At 37.1% G+C, this 15299-nt stretch overlaps 1 protein-coding gene and 1 long non-coding RNA gene across 3 annotated transcripts in view; one reads left to right on the forward strand and one right to left on the reverse strand.

Moving 5' to 3' along the window:
• The window catches only part of LOC128858236 (innexin shaking-B), a 251368-nt gene that overhangs the window by 137943 nt on the left and 98126 nt on the right, over positions 1 to 15299 (forward strand). For both annotated transcript variants that reach the window (XM_054094327.1, XM_054094326.1), the window contains exons 3-4: positions 4040 to 4173; positions 4718 to 4907. In XM_054094327.1, the coding sequence (XP_053950302.1) occupies positions 4040 to 4173; positions 4718 to 4907 (324 nt within the window). The remainder of the gene's footprint in view (positions 1 to 4039; positions 4174 to 4717; positions 4908 to 15299) is intronic.
• LOC128858237 (uncharacterized) lies at positions 11589 to 12034 on the reverse strand. The gene is made up of 3 exons (XR_008453993.1): positions 11893 to 12034; positions 11771 to 11832; positions 11589 to 11701 (listed from the first exon to the last, which is right to left on the reverse strand). It is a non-coding gene; the product is annotated as an uncharacterized LOC128858237 (long non-coding RNA).

The raw sequence follows: 15299 nt of genomic DNA on the forward strand, positions 1-15299 counted from the left end.
ACGAACCCTAGCACCATTTTAACCGTTTTACCTTTCCTACGATAAAATAGTTATGGTATTTCTCACCTGGGCTACTTTTGTCTGGTAGAATTGAACAGCAAAATGTTGCTGATAGCAAATACTGACTTGGCCCCGTTTGCCCTGATGCACCAAGAATTGGCCACTGTCTTCACTTGACGTCGTCGTTAGTAGCCCCATCACCAGCGATTTGCAATTTTCAGTTACTTCTATCCAAGCTAGCTTTTCCTTGCCCACAACAGCTTATCAAAATTTCATAGTAATCAAATAAAATGTTTAAGAATATAAATACAAGCAAACAAAAAAATTTCGCCTTTAAGATAAAAAACCAGTAAATGTACAGAGACTAAAATTATTTAAGCTCCACTAAGCAAGTCGCTACTTTATCTCGATACCTCTGTAACTACGAAAACTAAATATATTTATCTAATGTCAGTTTTTCTGTTAAACCTGAGGTAGCATAAAGCTTCCTTGTTCTTTTACGGGACAGCGCAGTTCTTCAACCACGTCAAAATGTCTATAGTCTTATCAAAATTATAGAAACCTTAGCTTGAGCACTTTCATAGATAAACAGCATAGACTTTGACTTTACGATTGAGCTAACTTTTGTTAAACTACCAAAATAATCGTGAGGACCCCTTGTAAAGTGCTTTCGGCAATTTGCAGCATCAAGTCGTGCTATAATGGCTTTTCGAATGCGAATGTCATCATACATCTATGAAAAAACGAAAATTGTTTTGTTACGTCAAATTAATAAATAAGAATATACAATTTTTTTTTAAACGCTTTAAAAAGTTACATATGCCAGATATCAAATTCAAAAAATAAATGTCATAAAACTATTAGGTGCGCAACTATGTTCTCGCTGTTTTTTGGTGAAAATACAACTTTATTCTGAAAAAATGGTTGACTTCATATGAATGGAACTGCTGGTCAGCTAGACCATGTGCCTTCGATCGGGACAGGTGATAATCGGACGGCGCAATATCTGGAGAATATGGCGGGTGGGGTAGGATTTTTTATTTCAGTGTTTCCAGGTGGATTTTAACGGGTTTGCCAACGTGAGGCCGAGCGTTATCATGCTGTCGAATCACTTTTTCATGCCTCTCCGCGTGCAGGTATTGCCGCTTCTCGCACAGTGCTCGGCTCAATCACATCAATTGAAGTCGATACCGATCCCCATTGATGATTTCGCTTGGTTTTAACTGTTCATAATAAATAACACCAACTTGGTCCCACCAAATACATAGCATAACCTTCGCAGCGTGAATATTCGGCCGAGGCGGCGACGTAGAAGCATGACCGGGCAGTCCCCATGACTTTATTTTCTTTGGATTGCTGTAATGAATCCATTTTTCATCATCCGTCACGATGCGATGAAGAAAATTTTTCATTTTTTGCCGCTGCAGCAGTTGTTCACAGGCGAAAAAACGACGTTCAACGTTCCTTGGTTTTAACTCATAAGGAACCCAAGTCCCCTATTTCTGAATCATTCCCAAAGCATGTAATCACTTGGAAATAGGTTGGCGGGTCCTAATACTGAAGCAAACTTTTATTGCGTTTGACACGGATCCTCATTGAGCAATGCCTCCAATTCATCGACTTCGAAGGTTTTTGGCCTTCCTTCACGCGGACGCACGGAGAACACCCCATATAAACGATGATCAGCTAAAGAAATTTGTCTCTTGCCTTGGATTTCTTCGAATTGAAAACAGCAGTTCAAACGATTTAAATAGATCTAAAGTGGTATTCGTGGCATGTGCTTTGCGGCTAGCCCAAGACTCATCCCATCGGTTATTATCGAATAAAAATTAAATAAAAATGTATATTTATATACAAAGTCGCACAGTATGGCATGGTTGGACTAGCATACCTATGACGATTACAAAATTTGTCCAAAAGATGGATGCATACGTTTTTTTATTTATGTAAAAATTGCATACTTATATATATTAAGAAACGTTTTGGTGATTAAACTGCATTTGTCATACATCCTTACATTCGAGCAGTTAAGTTTACTCGTAAATGCTATTCGAGAAGAAAGTTTGCATTCCTATAATCGCACATTACTCGTCTAACATCAAAAGAATCTCTATTACGCCTACATATTTATTAATAATTTCTAATACAATTTGGAAGTAATGCTCAAATTTTCCAGACATTTTGTTTATTTCGACAACAAAAAGTATACTCTAGTTAGAAAAAATAGAACGAAATAAATAACTTATCAAAACAGCAACAAAGTGTCATCATTTGTTGTAATTATTTGGAGTTTAATGCTTACTACCACAATAAATTGAAAGCTCATATATCTATATACTATATTTTTTGGTGTATTTCTTATAACTATTACGTACAAACCTATTTACATATTATAATTAATTGATATCCTTCCTGCCTAACCAAAATTGTACACATACAAATACATTTGCCAGCCAATCGTACTATCGTATTGAAAAAATAATTTTAATAATTTTGTAATAATTTTATAATAAACGTAATAATTCTGTAATAGGTGCAATTACAATTGATATTATATTGAATACGATTGGCATTATGCGATAATACGAAGTACAAATCGAGCGCCAAGTAAAAATATCTACATACATAGCAACTACTATATAATACTAACTGACCCTTTTATATGTAAACACGCCAATATTTCTATATAACATACAAGTATATTGAGTACTACCTAAACTTACATACATATACACATACATACCCAATTAATAGTATTTTTGATTAAAGTAAATTGAATTAACGCAGTCGATGGCAATAATGGTGCAAATAGTTGAAACAAAAACAAACACAAGAACAAATTGCAAAAAATAATTAGAAAAAATTTGAAAATACAGCTGCTGATCGTGTGGCGTGTGGCGTGTGGCGAGAAGACGCCACCACCCAACTATTTGTTCGATTATTGCTTTTCGTTTCACAGTCTTACCACCAAATTGAATTGAATTGAATTGAACAGTTGAATCGCCAAATGTATTTATTGAATTATTATTGATTAATTATGTATTGTAAGTAGGCCGTAACTATTATAGATTCTTGTTATTATTTCAGGTAATATTACTACTGTAATATTAATATTGTCACTATTACGTATTAGCCTACATATATTGCTGTTGACTTTAATTACTGTTATTTATCAAGTTTTCTGCAAAGCGACGCAGTCGTATTCTATTATTTATTTAATCAACAAAAAAGGAAACATTAACTTTTCTAATTTAATTTTCGAATATTTTTCGTTTTGAAAACATTGCATTTCATTCATAAAACAAGCAAAGATATTCGCTCAATAACATAAATTCTTTTTTGTATTTCGCAACAAAATTTTACCTCAATCCTCTACACCAACACCAACTATCCAATACATCCGTCTGCTCCGATTCCGACTCCGTCGCCGATTCTATCTCGGTCTCCGTCTCCGTCTGCGACACCAACACATCAACTCTGAATCGGTGTGTGTCTCTGCTTATTCACCGCTCTCGCCTGTGTTGGCGATGATAACCTGCTAATTGGGGGATGTTAACAAATTAAAATGAAACGAATTGCAACGTACCATAACTGTGTACCGAAATTGAAATTGAAATTCAAATCGCAATGAATTGCAATACTGCTGCGCGTACAAAAACAAAACCAACCAACAAAAAAAAAACAAAAACAAAAAAAAAAAACAAAATCAAAAACAATGGCTTGCTGGCGCTGCTTGCCTGTTGTCATTGCATCTGCCACTACTGCTATCATCGTCACTACTTCCGCCTCCATCTGCGCTGCGGCTGGCTCCCACTCCGTTTTTACGGTGCTTGGGCGCTCGCTTCAAATACGGACTTTGCTGCTGCTGCTGTTGATGACGTCAACGTTAAATTTTGTACGCTATTGACCTCATCGCGCCGCAACATCCATCGAATGATGTATTGCAATTACCATTGCCCGCCATTGTGATTGCGATTGGAATTTTGGAAATCATAACAAACAAAAACGTGCAAATCGTTGAAAACTTTAAAACGAATAGGTGTCTCATGTCAAAATCGATTCACCTGTTTTTCGCCTACACACAAATGCAACTGTTATTTTATTAATAACATTCTCGATCGCTGTTACGACGCGGCAGTACGTAGGAAATCCCATAGACTGTGTACATACAAGGTAGGATCGAATAGGATGCTAAAATGTTAAGACAAAAATTACAAATTTTTGCCCCAAACAAACACAAAACCTTAAACGTCTAAGTAGTACTATAGCCATATACACACACATACTCATGCACACAATAAGCCCACATATAGCACCGAACAAGTAGTTTAACAGGTAAAATTAAGTATTAAATAACTGTATGCCTCTTTCGAACTAGCAACTCCTGCCTCGAGTTGCTGCCACTAGTATTGCTTGAACACACTCCCACTCACACAACAGACACATACGAGTATTTTTACCTAACTCCATTTTGTACTCTCCACTCTCACGAAGTTCCTCGTCCGAGTTAGAGCTTTGATGAGCAATAAACGCTGCCACTGCATTGTTTTGGAAAAAGTGGGCGGGCCAAGGCGTTTAATGCTTTTCGAAAGCCTCATCTCGTGTACAAGCCCCACACGTTGCCCCTGCACGCAAATCTCAACTGCAACATCGCAGTATTAATAATGTTTTTTTCTTCTTAATTTTTTTGTTTCAATTTCGTCGCGTCGATCTGCAGAGACATTCCCGAAGATGTCCTCAATACATATTGTTGGATACATTCGACATATACAGTGGTGGATGCTTTCATGAAGAAGCAAGGCTCCGAGGTGCCTTTTCCTGGGGTTCATAATTCACAGGGACGTGGACCTCTCACAATAAAGCATACAAAATATTATCAATGGGTGGCGTTTACGCTATTTTTTCAGGTAAGTGATATTTCTGACAAAAAGCTATTTTTTACATTTGAGTATAATATAAGTGTGTATCAAGTAAACTCGCTTATAAATAAGTATAAGACATTTAAATGTGAAATATACTGCGTGAATGGCAAAATCGGTGAGGAGAAAGAACGATCTCATATCCCCCTGTTACTGCGCCGCACTATCCAAAAGCAGGCTCAGATAGCTCGTTGCGTATTGGATCCAGCGGCTATCACCTTATTCTAATGTAACCTAAATATGGAAAGAAAAGTATGTAGATCCTGACCCTGATCCTGAACAGAGTCTACGCAGTATACGGATAAAGTCGGTATTTACGAAAATTTGCTTGTGCTTTCAAAAAGTAGGATAAGATATATCACTACAAATGTAAAAAAATACAAAAATGGGCACTGACATCAGAAGACGGGTGATTTTTTAGCTATTATCTGTTTAAGTTGGTTTAAACAGCTCCAACTCCAGTTCATTCAAGCTAGCCTTACAGTGTAGAGAGGAACTAGAATTACTTAGTCATCGGCTTGAAATAGTTGAATAGTAGTTGAATAGTTTTTTTTCGACAATACCAGGCCGAAAACAGTCGTTTTGAGATAAATGAGTTTAAAGATTGAGGTACAGGAGCGTGCGGACCGCTCTCTACCTAGTTAGTAGGCTGTAGAAGCTATAATATTGGGAACTTCCGCATGAAAATTTCACAGTATATTCTTGAGGTACTATACTTTCGAAATATCGAAAAAACAAAAAATCGATTTTTTGAAATTTCTGGACCACCGGTTCCCCATAAGCGGTTATCGCACCAATCAAGAAGAAGAATAAAACAGAACTACAAAAAAAAATTTTCGGCAAGATTCTACGGTAAGGTCAAGTAAATCTTGTTCTCCTCGAATACAACGCAAGACTTAACTATATATTTTTAATAAAATACGAGGGTCGTTTGAAAAGTCCGTGAAAAAATAAAATTTACTTAATTATTTGAGGTACTCTTCTAGTTTGTTGATCCCTTCGGAATAATAGTGTTAGTCCAATTCTGTCAAATGGACTTTCGTTTCTGCAATCAATTCCTCGTTTCAATAAAATCTTTCTCCCGCCAGCTGTTTTTACAATTTGGGGAACAAATAGTTTTCCTAGACATCCGATAGATTCAAATCTGCAGAATAGTGGGGATTAGAGGCGAGTTTGATCCCTATTTCCATTAATTTTGCGACCACAACTGCTGAGGCGTGAGTTGGAAAGGAAAATCACTCGACTTCCTCGATTCAAACGAATGCCACACACATAGAAATAGCTCAATCTGGCTGAAACTTGGTTTGTATTCTTCCAAGAGATAACATAACCATCTCTCTTACTGTGCACGGACTTTTTAAACGAGCCTAGTCATTAAAAATTGTACAGCACCTTTTTTTAATGCTTGCACTGTTATCTACGAAAAAGTTTTCGTTTGCATAACAAATAAAATTTATATTCGTTTATAAAAATATAATTCACAATCTCAAAAAAATCTCTAACTATATAAGTGCAGTCATTTAAAACAAAAATAGTCTTAGAAAACGACACAGTTTCATCAAAATTTCAAAGTCACGTTTTGACTTTAAATGGTACCCATTCTAAGTTTTCGTGAAACAGCATACCATACAATTTTCTAAACAATTGAATTAGCATTTTCGAAATTTTGTCGATTTTTTATACGCTTTTATTTTATTTATAATTGTTTTTGAACTGAAACTTCTTATGCGTCGATGGACGAGCGAGAATGGAGTGTAAAATTTCAAGGCCATGCAACGTTTTGGGCATTTTCGTTCCGCGAGAGAGAAAAAAGATATGAAAGATATAAGAGGAAAAGGAGAGAAAGAGCTATACCTTATATATGTACATATATCTTGGCTACACTTTAGGCTATTTTTTCTGAATTTTTCCTTGTGGTTGCAAATTTCTAGTAAGAAATAACACTGCCTACTGGCGCTTGTTTGTTGGTGCAAACTTGTAGGAAATATATTTTTGGTGCCTACTGTTTGGAGTGTTTTGGTCCCAATTTTTTTGGCGTTTTTTTTTGTTGGTGCCTTGTTTTTGGCGCTTATTTCCGTTTCCTGGCTAGTGCTTGTGCGTACTATAAAGTTCTATCCAATCCGACGTCGGATTTATTGTGATTGCCTTGCGATAATTTGTGCCGTTGCTGCCGTCCTGGTATAGCTGCGTTTGTGCGGGTGTTAAACGCTCGGAGTAGTGCGCGTTGTTGCCACGGTTTGTGTCCGGCGTTTACCTACACCGGTCGAAACTTTTCCGTTTTTTGTAAATTTTGTCTAATTGTATTCTCTGCAAATGTTGTGAATTTATATATATATTAGGGTGGGTCGATTTAAAAATCGCTCATTGCTCTGTGAAAATCGTATTCTAGGGATCAAAATAAGAAACTTTGCCGAAGGAACCATACCTCTAAAACGAATTCTGATGTCCCCCAATTTGGGTCGAACGAAAAATCCCACTTTGACCCATTTAGAGTGCTCCAATCGAGTCCAAATGTATGACCGACCCCCCCTAACTTTGGACGGCCGATCCACCCATGCCAGTGGCACACCCCCTGGAACTGCCCTGGGGGGTTCCCCATACAATCATTTCAAAATATCACCATTTTTGGCCTTTACATGAGAAAAGAAACTAAAAAGTTCGACCCAAATTGGGAGACATCAGAATTCGTTTTAGAGGTATGGTTTCTTCGGCAAAGTTTCTTATTTTGATCCCTAGAATACGATTTTCACAGAGCAATGGGCGATTTTTTTGCCTCCCCACAAATCGACCCGGTCTAATATATATATGTTCTTTCTCTTTCATTCTCTCTCGGGTCTCTCCCTTTTTCTTTGTCTGCCTTGAAAGTTTCACTTCTGTTATTCTCGTACGCTACACGCACTTTTTTTTGTTTTTTTTTTTTTGTTAAGTCATATATTTTTGCAATAAATTAACAAAAGATGCTATACACTGCAACATTACATAAACTATGTAGCTGTATCAGAGAATATTAATGCAGAGTAATCAATTTTACTTATTCGCTTATTATTTCCAAAATAAGAAAATAGTCAAAATCTAATTGGTTTAATGTTGAGGTGAGAAATGTGTTGTTGTGTAGAGGTGAAAGATGTGTGGTTTTAATTTTTGTGTGGGCAAAACTCATGCTGAAAACAGTGACCAACGTAAACGCAGTCCCCTATCAGCCATTACGATCAAACTAATGAGAACCCCATGTAAATGAAAAATTACTTCCTTCCGTATCTTAGTATCGTAGATTTTATCGCAGGATTTTGGAAAATCTCGTAGAATCCTGTCAGCTAATTGCGCTCTCACCACACAGTGTTACCAAACAGTGCATTTCGAAATCATTTACAAAATAAACTTAGAAAAATTTTAATTTTTATTAAAATAACTTAAAAACAATGTTGAATAGTGTTAATTATAGATAAATGAACTATTTGCATTTGTTGGTTTTTGGCTTTGGTTTACTAAACAATGAAAAATTGTAACTGATAACGCGGATGTGTGAAAAAGTGTGTAAGCAAAAATATTAATGGCAACAGATACAACCAAACACATACACACACAAACCGATGTATTGTGTAAATATGTAACTAAAAGCACGCAGTTTAGAAACCTTTCAAATACTCAATCTGTAGTAAAAATAGTTAACAGTAACATTTGCGCCTTCCCATTTATTAACATTATCTGCCTTCTCTTTCCATTAACATACTGTTCTCTCATGTTAATATTAATGTTAACTTTCGCTGCTGACGCCAAGCAGAGCTAAACTGCATTGCCGGCAATGAATGGCCGTCGCCATCTGCTCACATATACAAATTTCGCACTGTGTGTATACTTACCGAATAGGTGGGTGACTCTGCTAACAACAACTAACCAAAATATTATGCACATTTAGTTCTATGTTTAGCGCCATCTAGCGAGCAAATTGTGGTTGCACACCAGTTATGTATTCATTTATTATTAATATGTGTGGTATGGTGCAGAACCATGATTCAATTATAGTAATAATATGGTGCAGAACCAGGTTGGGAACCAAACTCACCCGAGAAAAGCATGTGAAAAGTCAGTTTTGTGTAACGTTGTGACTTTCTGACGGCAAGCAGGCTTTTGTATAGCGACGTTCATCATTTCGTCATTTCATCGCATTTCAGCTTTCAAGAAATTAATTATTATTTGTAATCATTTTAACTACTTCTAACAAGTTTTCGCTAAATTAACTGAAGGATATAAGGAAACAATTTGACATAGCGTCAAAAAATATAAATGGTACGCCACACTGGGCTTCGCCAACATGTCCTGAACACCGCAGAAATATTTGCCTTGCCTGCATTTAAATTAAAAACAAAAACTTTGCTCTATTATCGTTATTTGAATAAAGAGGTTTTGTTATTGGTATTGTATTGAATCAAGTGAAATATTTCAGAATAAATAAGATTGAATTTTCTATATTATGGTTTACATGAATTCAAAAGTGACGCAGTCGCACATCACTTGAGGTTCAATCTACGTGCATCTCCTTTGTTCGCAGAAAAAGCAGAGTTTATAACAAAAAAATGTAATTTTTTTAATTTAGGTAGAAACTAGCAAACTGTGTGCAAAAATAGCGGTACAGGAAAAGTAGTTTAGGTACAGGGTGAACGATATGAAGTGTTACCAACTTCACACTAGAGCTGCAAAACTATCGATGGTTGCAACATTCAATAGTTTCGATGGTTTGGCAACAAATATTCAATAGTATCGATAGTACTATCGAAAATATTTTCAAATTCAAAAACTTAATAAACGCATACTTAACAATAAAAATTAACATTTTAATAAACATTTCATATGTTTCATATGTTTAACATAATGAGATCCTTCATGGACATAGTAAATCAAAACAAATTTGAATAAAATTAAAATTAAGGATCAGTCTTCTGCCAAGATCCGAGAATTGTGACTAAGAAAAAGGAGCATGTCCACATGCTTAGCTTTTAAGGCAGCTCTTCGTTCTGTTATAATTTGTCCAGCTTTGCTGAACAATCGCTCCGACTCTGTCGATGAAGCAGGAATGCAAAAATATTTCGTAGTAAGGTCGTTTATATTATTTTCGTTATGCTGTAAATACGGAAACATTAAACATTTTTGAAGAATTTTTGTTAAGCTACATACCTGCCAATATTTGAGGGGATCAACATCGCCCAAGGAGTGATGTTTCCCAATATATTGTTGTAAATCAATTATTGCATCGGAGCGCTTGGTCCTAGGCAAATTTTCTATGTTGATTTTTACAAATTCATAAAGAGGATGTCGTGTTGGTTTTGGTTGATCAATTGGTGTTGGTGGCTCTGAGGTGGGAGCTGAAGACTTGCTCAGATGAATAAGTTCTTCAATTAAAAGTTTTTCAGCATTTTTTCCATTGTATTGCGAACGGAAACCTTGTTTTTTAAACCTTGGATCAAGCAATGTAGAAATGCTAGTTACTGTGCGATCTTCGTACTTGTACAACCTTTTGATTACGCAATCAATTAAAAATTCGTTTACTTTAAGGCCAACTTCGGTAAGAAGATTTTTTGTGCTATTTTCCAAGTTGTTTAAGAGGCCATAAGTAACTGGAATAACTAGTGATACTGTGACTTTAGAATTCGATGACACTTCTTTGGAAGCAATGTCAAAGGGAGAAAGTATTTGTGACAAGTCTTTTAATATGTTGATTTCGTCAGCTGTGAGAGGCTGTGGCGCTTTCAACAAACTTAGAAGTGTTATATTGATTGCTTCATGTGTTTTTAAGACTCTTTCAATCATTAGGAATGCACTCCTCCATCTGGTGGCAACTTCCTGTATTAGACTATATTTAGTTTCCGTCAATTGAGAATCTTTAAATTTCTTGTAAGCAATCGTGCTACTTTTAAAAAACGCGACAATGGACTTGCATTTTTTAAGTAATTCTTTTGTGCAATCCAGCTTAAGGCAATCTTGCACCACCAAATTAAGTGAGTGTGCATAGCAGGGTAAATTCCTTTTTTTAAGCAGCTCACACGCTTTGATCATTGAGCTTGCATTATCGGTCACAATTGCAGTTATTTTATCAAAAATTCCCCATTCGTTGCAAACAGCCTGCAGGGTATCTGCTATATTCTTAGCAGTATGATTTGTTTCATCAATTAGCTTATTTGTTGATAAAACAGCAGAGCGAAGACAGTAACTATCTGTAATAAACGAGCATGTGACGGTCATATAAGATTCATTTGCCAGGGACGTCCACATATCAGTTGTGATGGCACAGTGATTTATTTTGCTGAGCAAATTTTTTAATTTAGGTTTCTGCTCATCAAATAAATTTGTCATCATGACATTAGAGAGGGTAGTCCGCGACGGTAGTTTGTAGCGTGGGTCGAATAGTTTGATAAAGTCGCGAAACTCAGGATCCTCAACTATAGAAAAAGGTTGCATGCCTTGAGCTACAAATTTTATGAGTCCTAAATCAAGCTCTTGTTTGCGCTTTGACGTAGATTCATATGTTGTGTTTAAATATGTATCTATTTTACCAGAAGTGATTGGCAAATCGTTAACACGCTGACCGGGATGCGCACGCTTCAGGTGGTCAAATAAATTTGAGGTATTTCCGCTCGTCTTATACATTTTGCAGCAAGAGCGACACTTTGCCGACATACCGTTGTTTATTTTTTCGAAATGGCCCCACACCGATGATCTTCCGACTCGCTGCCTTTTTGCTAGCTGGTTGTCCTCCTCAATTGCCTCAATGCTGCTGTCTTGTCCATCTTAACAAAGCACATGCATACATAACATAAATTAGTTACTTGCGTTGCTGAGCAGTAAATGGAACTTACCCTGTGAGTTTTTCAAGAGAAATTTGTCCATCCTTCCGCCACCAACACCAACGAAAATTTACCTACAAATAAACACTTATTTTAATATTTAATTACCTTTTACATATAAATGTATTTCTTACCAAAATTTGCTGCCGACCTGCAAAGTTGCACCAAAACAAGTGATGTGCAATGTATGGTAATGCCACTATCGATAGTGAACAATAACCATCGATAGCGACGCAAAAATATAAAAATTCGATATATCGATAGTGCCATCGATAGTTTTACAGCTCTACTTCACACTGCTTGTATCTGTAAAACAGCTCATGACATCAACGTCAAAATTGTTCTAATGACAGTTCAATATACTGTTTATAAGCCATTAAAAGCATTTGCGTCTCAGTTTTGTTGAATTTTTTTTCTGTGATGGAATTCAAACGTAATAGTGTGATTGCTTTATATTTGGCTGGAAAATCACAACCAGCCATTGTTCGTGAGCTCATTCACCTCAAAGCGAATAAAATATTTGTGTATCGCACTATAAAACGTTACAATGATACTGGTAGCATTGCAAAAAGCTATGGAGGTGGACCAAAAAAAACTGCAACAAGCCAGAAATGGTTCGGAAAGTGAAGGCTCGACTTGAACGAAATCCGCTTCGAAGTGGAAGAAAAATGGTCAAAGAACTGAAAATATCGCAAGACAGCATTCGACGCATATTGGAAAATGAACTCAAGGTCAATGCTTACAAGTCCCAAAAAGTACACGATCTTTCACCCCAGCAAAAAAAAAGTTCGGTGCGAAAGAGCAAAGGAGTTGTTGCGCTTGCACGAACGTGGCAAATTTCCTAACATTGTGTTTTCTGATGAAAAATTTCCCAATTGAGCAGTTCATAAACACGCAAAACGATCGTGTTTACTTGACCGAACGCTCATACGAGAATTTGAGCCTACGTATGGCCACTCGATGCAATTTCCCATCGCAAGTAATGGTTTGGGCCGCAGTGGCCGCTGATGGACGCTCTCCAATCGTTTTTATCGAGCCTGGTGTCAAAGTGAATGCGACTTATTATCGGGAAAATGTTTTAGATGCTGATTTAGAGCCGTGGACACGCAAACATTTCGGTCGTACTACTGTGGGCCAAAAGTAAGGTGAATTTGGTTGTAAAATGAAAAATCTTTATTTATTCTTGTAAATCAATTTCATCCCCTTCAAAATAATCCCCTCTCGATGAAATACACTTATGCCAACGATTTTTCCAATCCCCGAAACATGCCAAATATGTCCATTTCCGGTATAGCCACCAGCACCTTCTTCGATTCAATCTCCTCAATCGACTCGAAACGCGTTCCCCGGAGTGGTCTCTTGAGTTTTGGGAATAGCCAGAAGTCACACGGAGCCAAATCAGGCGAATACGGTGGTTGCGGAACGATATGCGTGGAGTTTTTGGCGGAATGGTCACGAAGAACGAGTGCAGTGTGAGACGGTGCATTATCGTGATGCAAAAACCAAGAGTTGTTGGCCCATAATTCTGGTCTTTTTAGACGAATTGCTTCACGTAAACGACGCATAACTCTCAAATAATACTCGTATTCCTTATTAACAGTTTGGCCAGGTGGAAGGAATTCATAGTGCACCACACCACGAAAATCGAAAAAACTCTCATCATGACCTTTATTTTTGAACGACTTTGACGTGCTCTTTTCGGTCTGGCCTCGCCTTTAGCACGATATTCGCTTGATTGGTCGGTTGTTTCAGGGTCGTAAGCATAAATCCAAGTCTCATCTCCCGTAATGATGCATTTGAGCTTGTCCTGATAGTCTGAAAGCATTGTTTGACACACATCAACGCGACGACTTTTTTCGAAGAAATTGAGAGTATTCGGTACCAAACGAGATTTGAGTTTTCGTAGGCCCAAATGGTCTTTCAAAATGGTTTTCACAGATCCTTTAGATATTCCGATCATATCAGTAAGGTCTTTAACAGTCAACCGACGATTTTGGAGTACTATCTCCTTCACTTTATTGACGTGTTGGTCACCTGTTGACGTCGATGGTCGTCCGGAGCGCTCCAAGTCATCAACACGTTCTGGACCCTCTTTGAAGTCTTTGTACCACTTATAAACATTTTTCTGCGACATGGTCGAATAACCAAATGCCTTCTGCAACATGCTAAACGTTCCCGCAGCCGAAATTTCATTCCGCAAAGAAAAAAAATGATGGCACTTCTCTGCTCAATCAAATCAGACATTGTAAAAATCGAAAAGTGCACTCTTGGTCGTTTGGTAAGCACAAGCGTAAATATATTACTGATAATGACATTCACATGAAAGTTGGCCCAGATGTTATTAACAATGCTGCCAACTCATGAAAAAAATAACTAGACCGAAATTTTAATCCCGCGAAGTTTGACAAATAAATTCACCTTACTTTTTGCCCACAGTAGTAGACGTTCAACAGGACTCGGCACCGTCTCATAAAGCTCGTATGAACCAAGAATGGTTAAAAAATCATGTTCCACACTTCATTTCGTCCACACAATGGCTTTCGAATTCGGCAGACGCAAATCCCAAGGACTATTCCATCTGGTCCATTTTTGAGAGCAAAGTGAGGACTAAAAAATATGCCAAAATGGATGCGCTGAGAAAAGCGATTACGAGCATGGGCCAAAAGACCTCAAGATCATATTCGTGCAGCATTCAACTCATTTTTTGACCGTTTGAAGGCTATAGTCAAGGCAAAAGGTGGTCATATCGAGCTAAAGTGAATGTACATATGTTAAAATTGTAATCATTTTTAACAGTTTTGTCTTTGAAATCAATAAAAACCCCTGTATTTGAAGGCATTTTAAGATTTTTAGCACATTCTGGGCTTTATGGTTCCCCAGTTTATATCGAGATACAGAAATACTACCAAGGTAGTGTAGCCATTTTCTGCCTAGTGTTGGACTTTTACAAAGAATGCGTTCTGAATTTTCAGTGTTCATTTCACAGAATCGACAGATGATGGCCTCAGAAAGGCCAATTTTGCTTAAGTGGTATGTCAGGCTAGTGTGACCTGTAAAGTTACCAGTAAAAAGACTTACAAGTAAATCTACTCTGCTGAGTGGAAATAACTTATCAGAAATTCTTCTGCCCGGTTTAGGAATTGTTTCGCTATTCATTTCCCTCGCCCCAATAATACTGCGTTGAAGTTCCCTAACACATTGAGAAAATTTAGGCAGTCATCTACGATTTTTGAGGTGATTAGAGTTTATAGAAGGGTTTGCAAAGCCGTCCGACTATCTGAAAGTATGTAAATTTGGGTCCCTCTTATTTTCCTATGGGGGCATTCATTCACGCCTAACTCAATGGCGTGTATTTCTGTCTGGCAGATTCTTGGGTAAAAACCTATTGGAATATATTTTTTTAACTTAGGCCCATTGTTTCCCGCCCCATAAATAAATGCCTTTAAATTACCTTTTCTAAGCGTACCTCCGTTATTGAACCCTCTTATCACATATCAAGAACAATCCTGTCACGTGTAAGTGAAATTAAAGACTTGGGTGT

This window comes from Anastrepha ludens, chromosome 3 (assembly GCF_028408465.1).
Source record: "Anastrepha ludens isolate Willacy chromosome 3, idAnaLude1.1, whole genome shotgun sequence".
NCBI classification, from domain to species: Eukaryota; Metazoa; Arthropoda; class Insecta; order Diptera; family Tephritidae; genus Anastrepha; species Anastrepha ludens.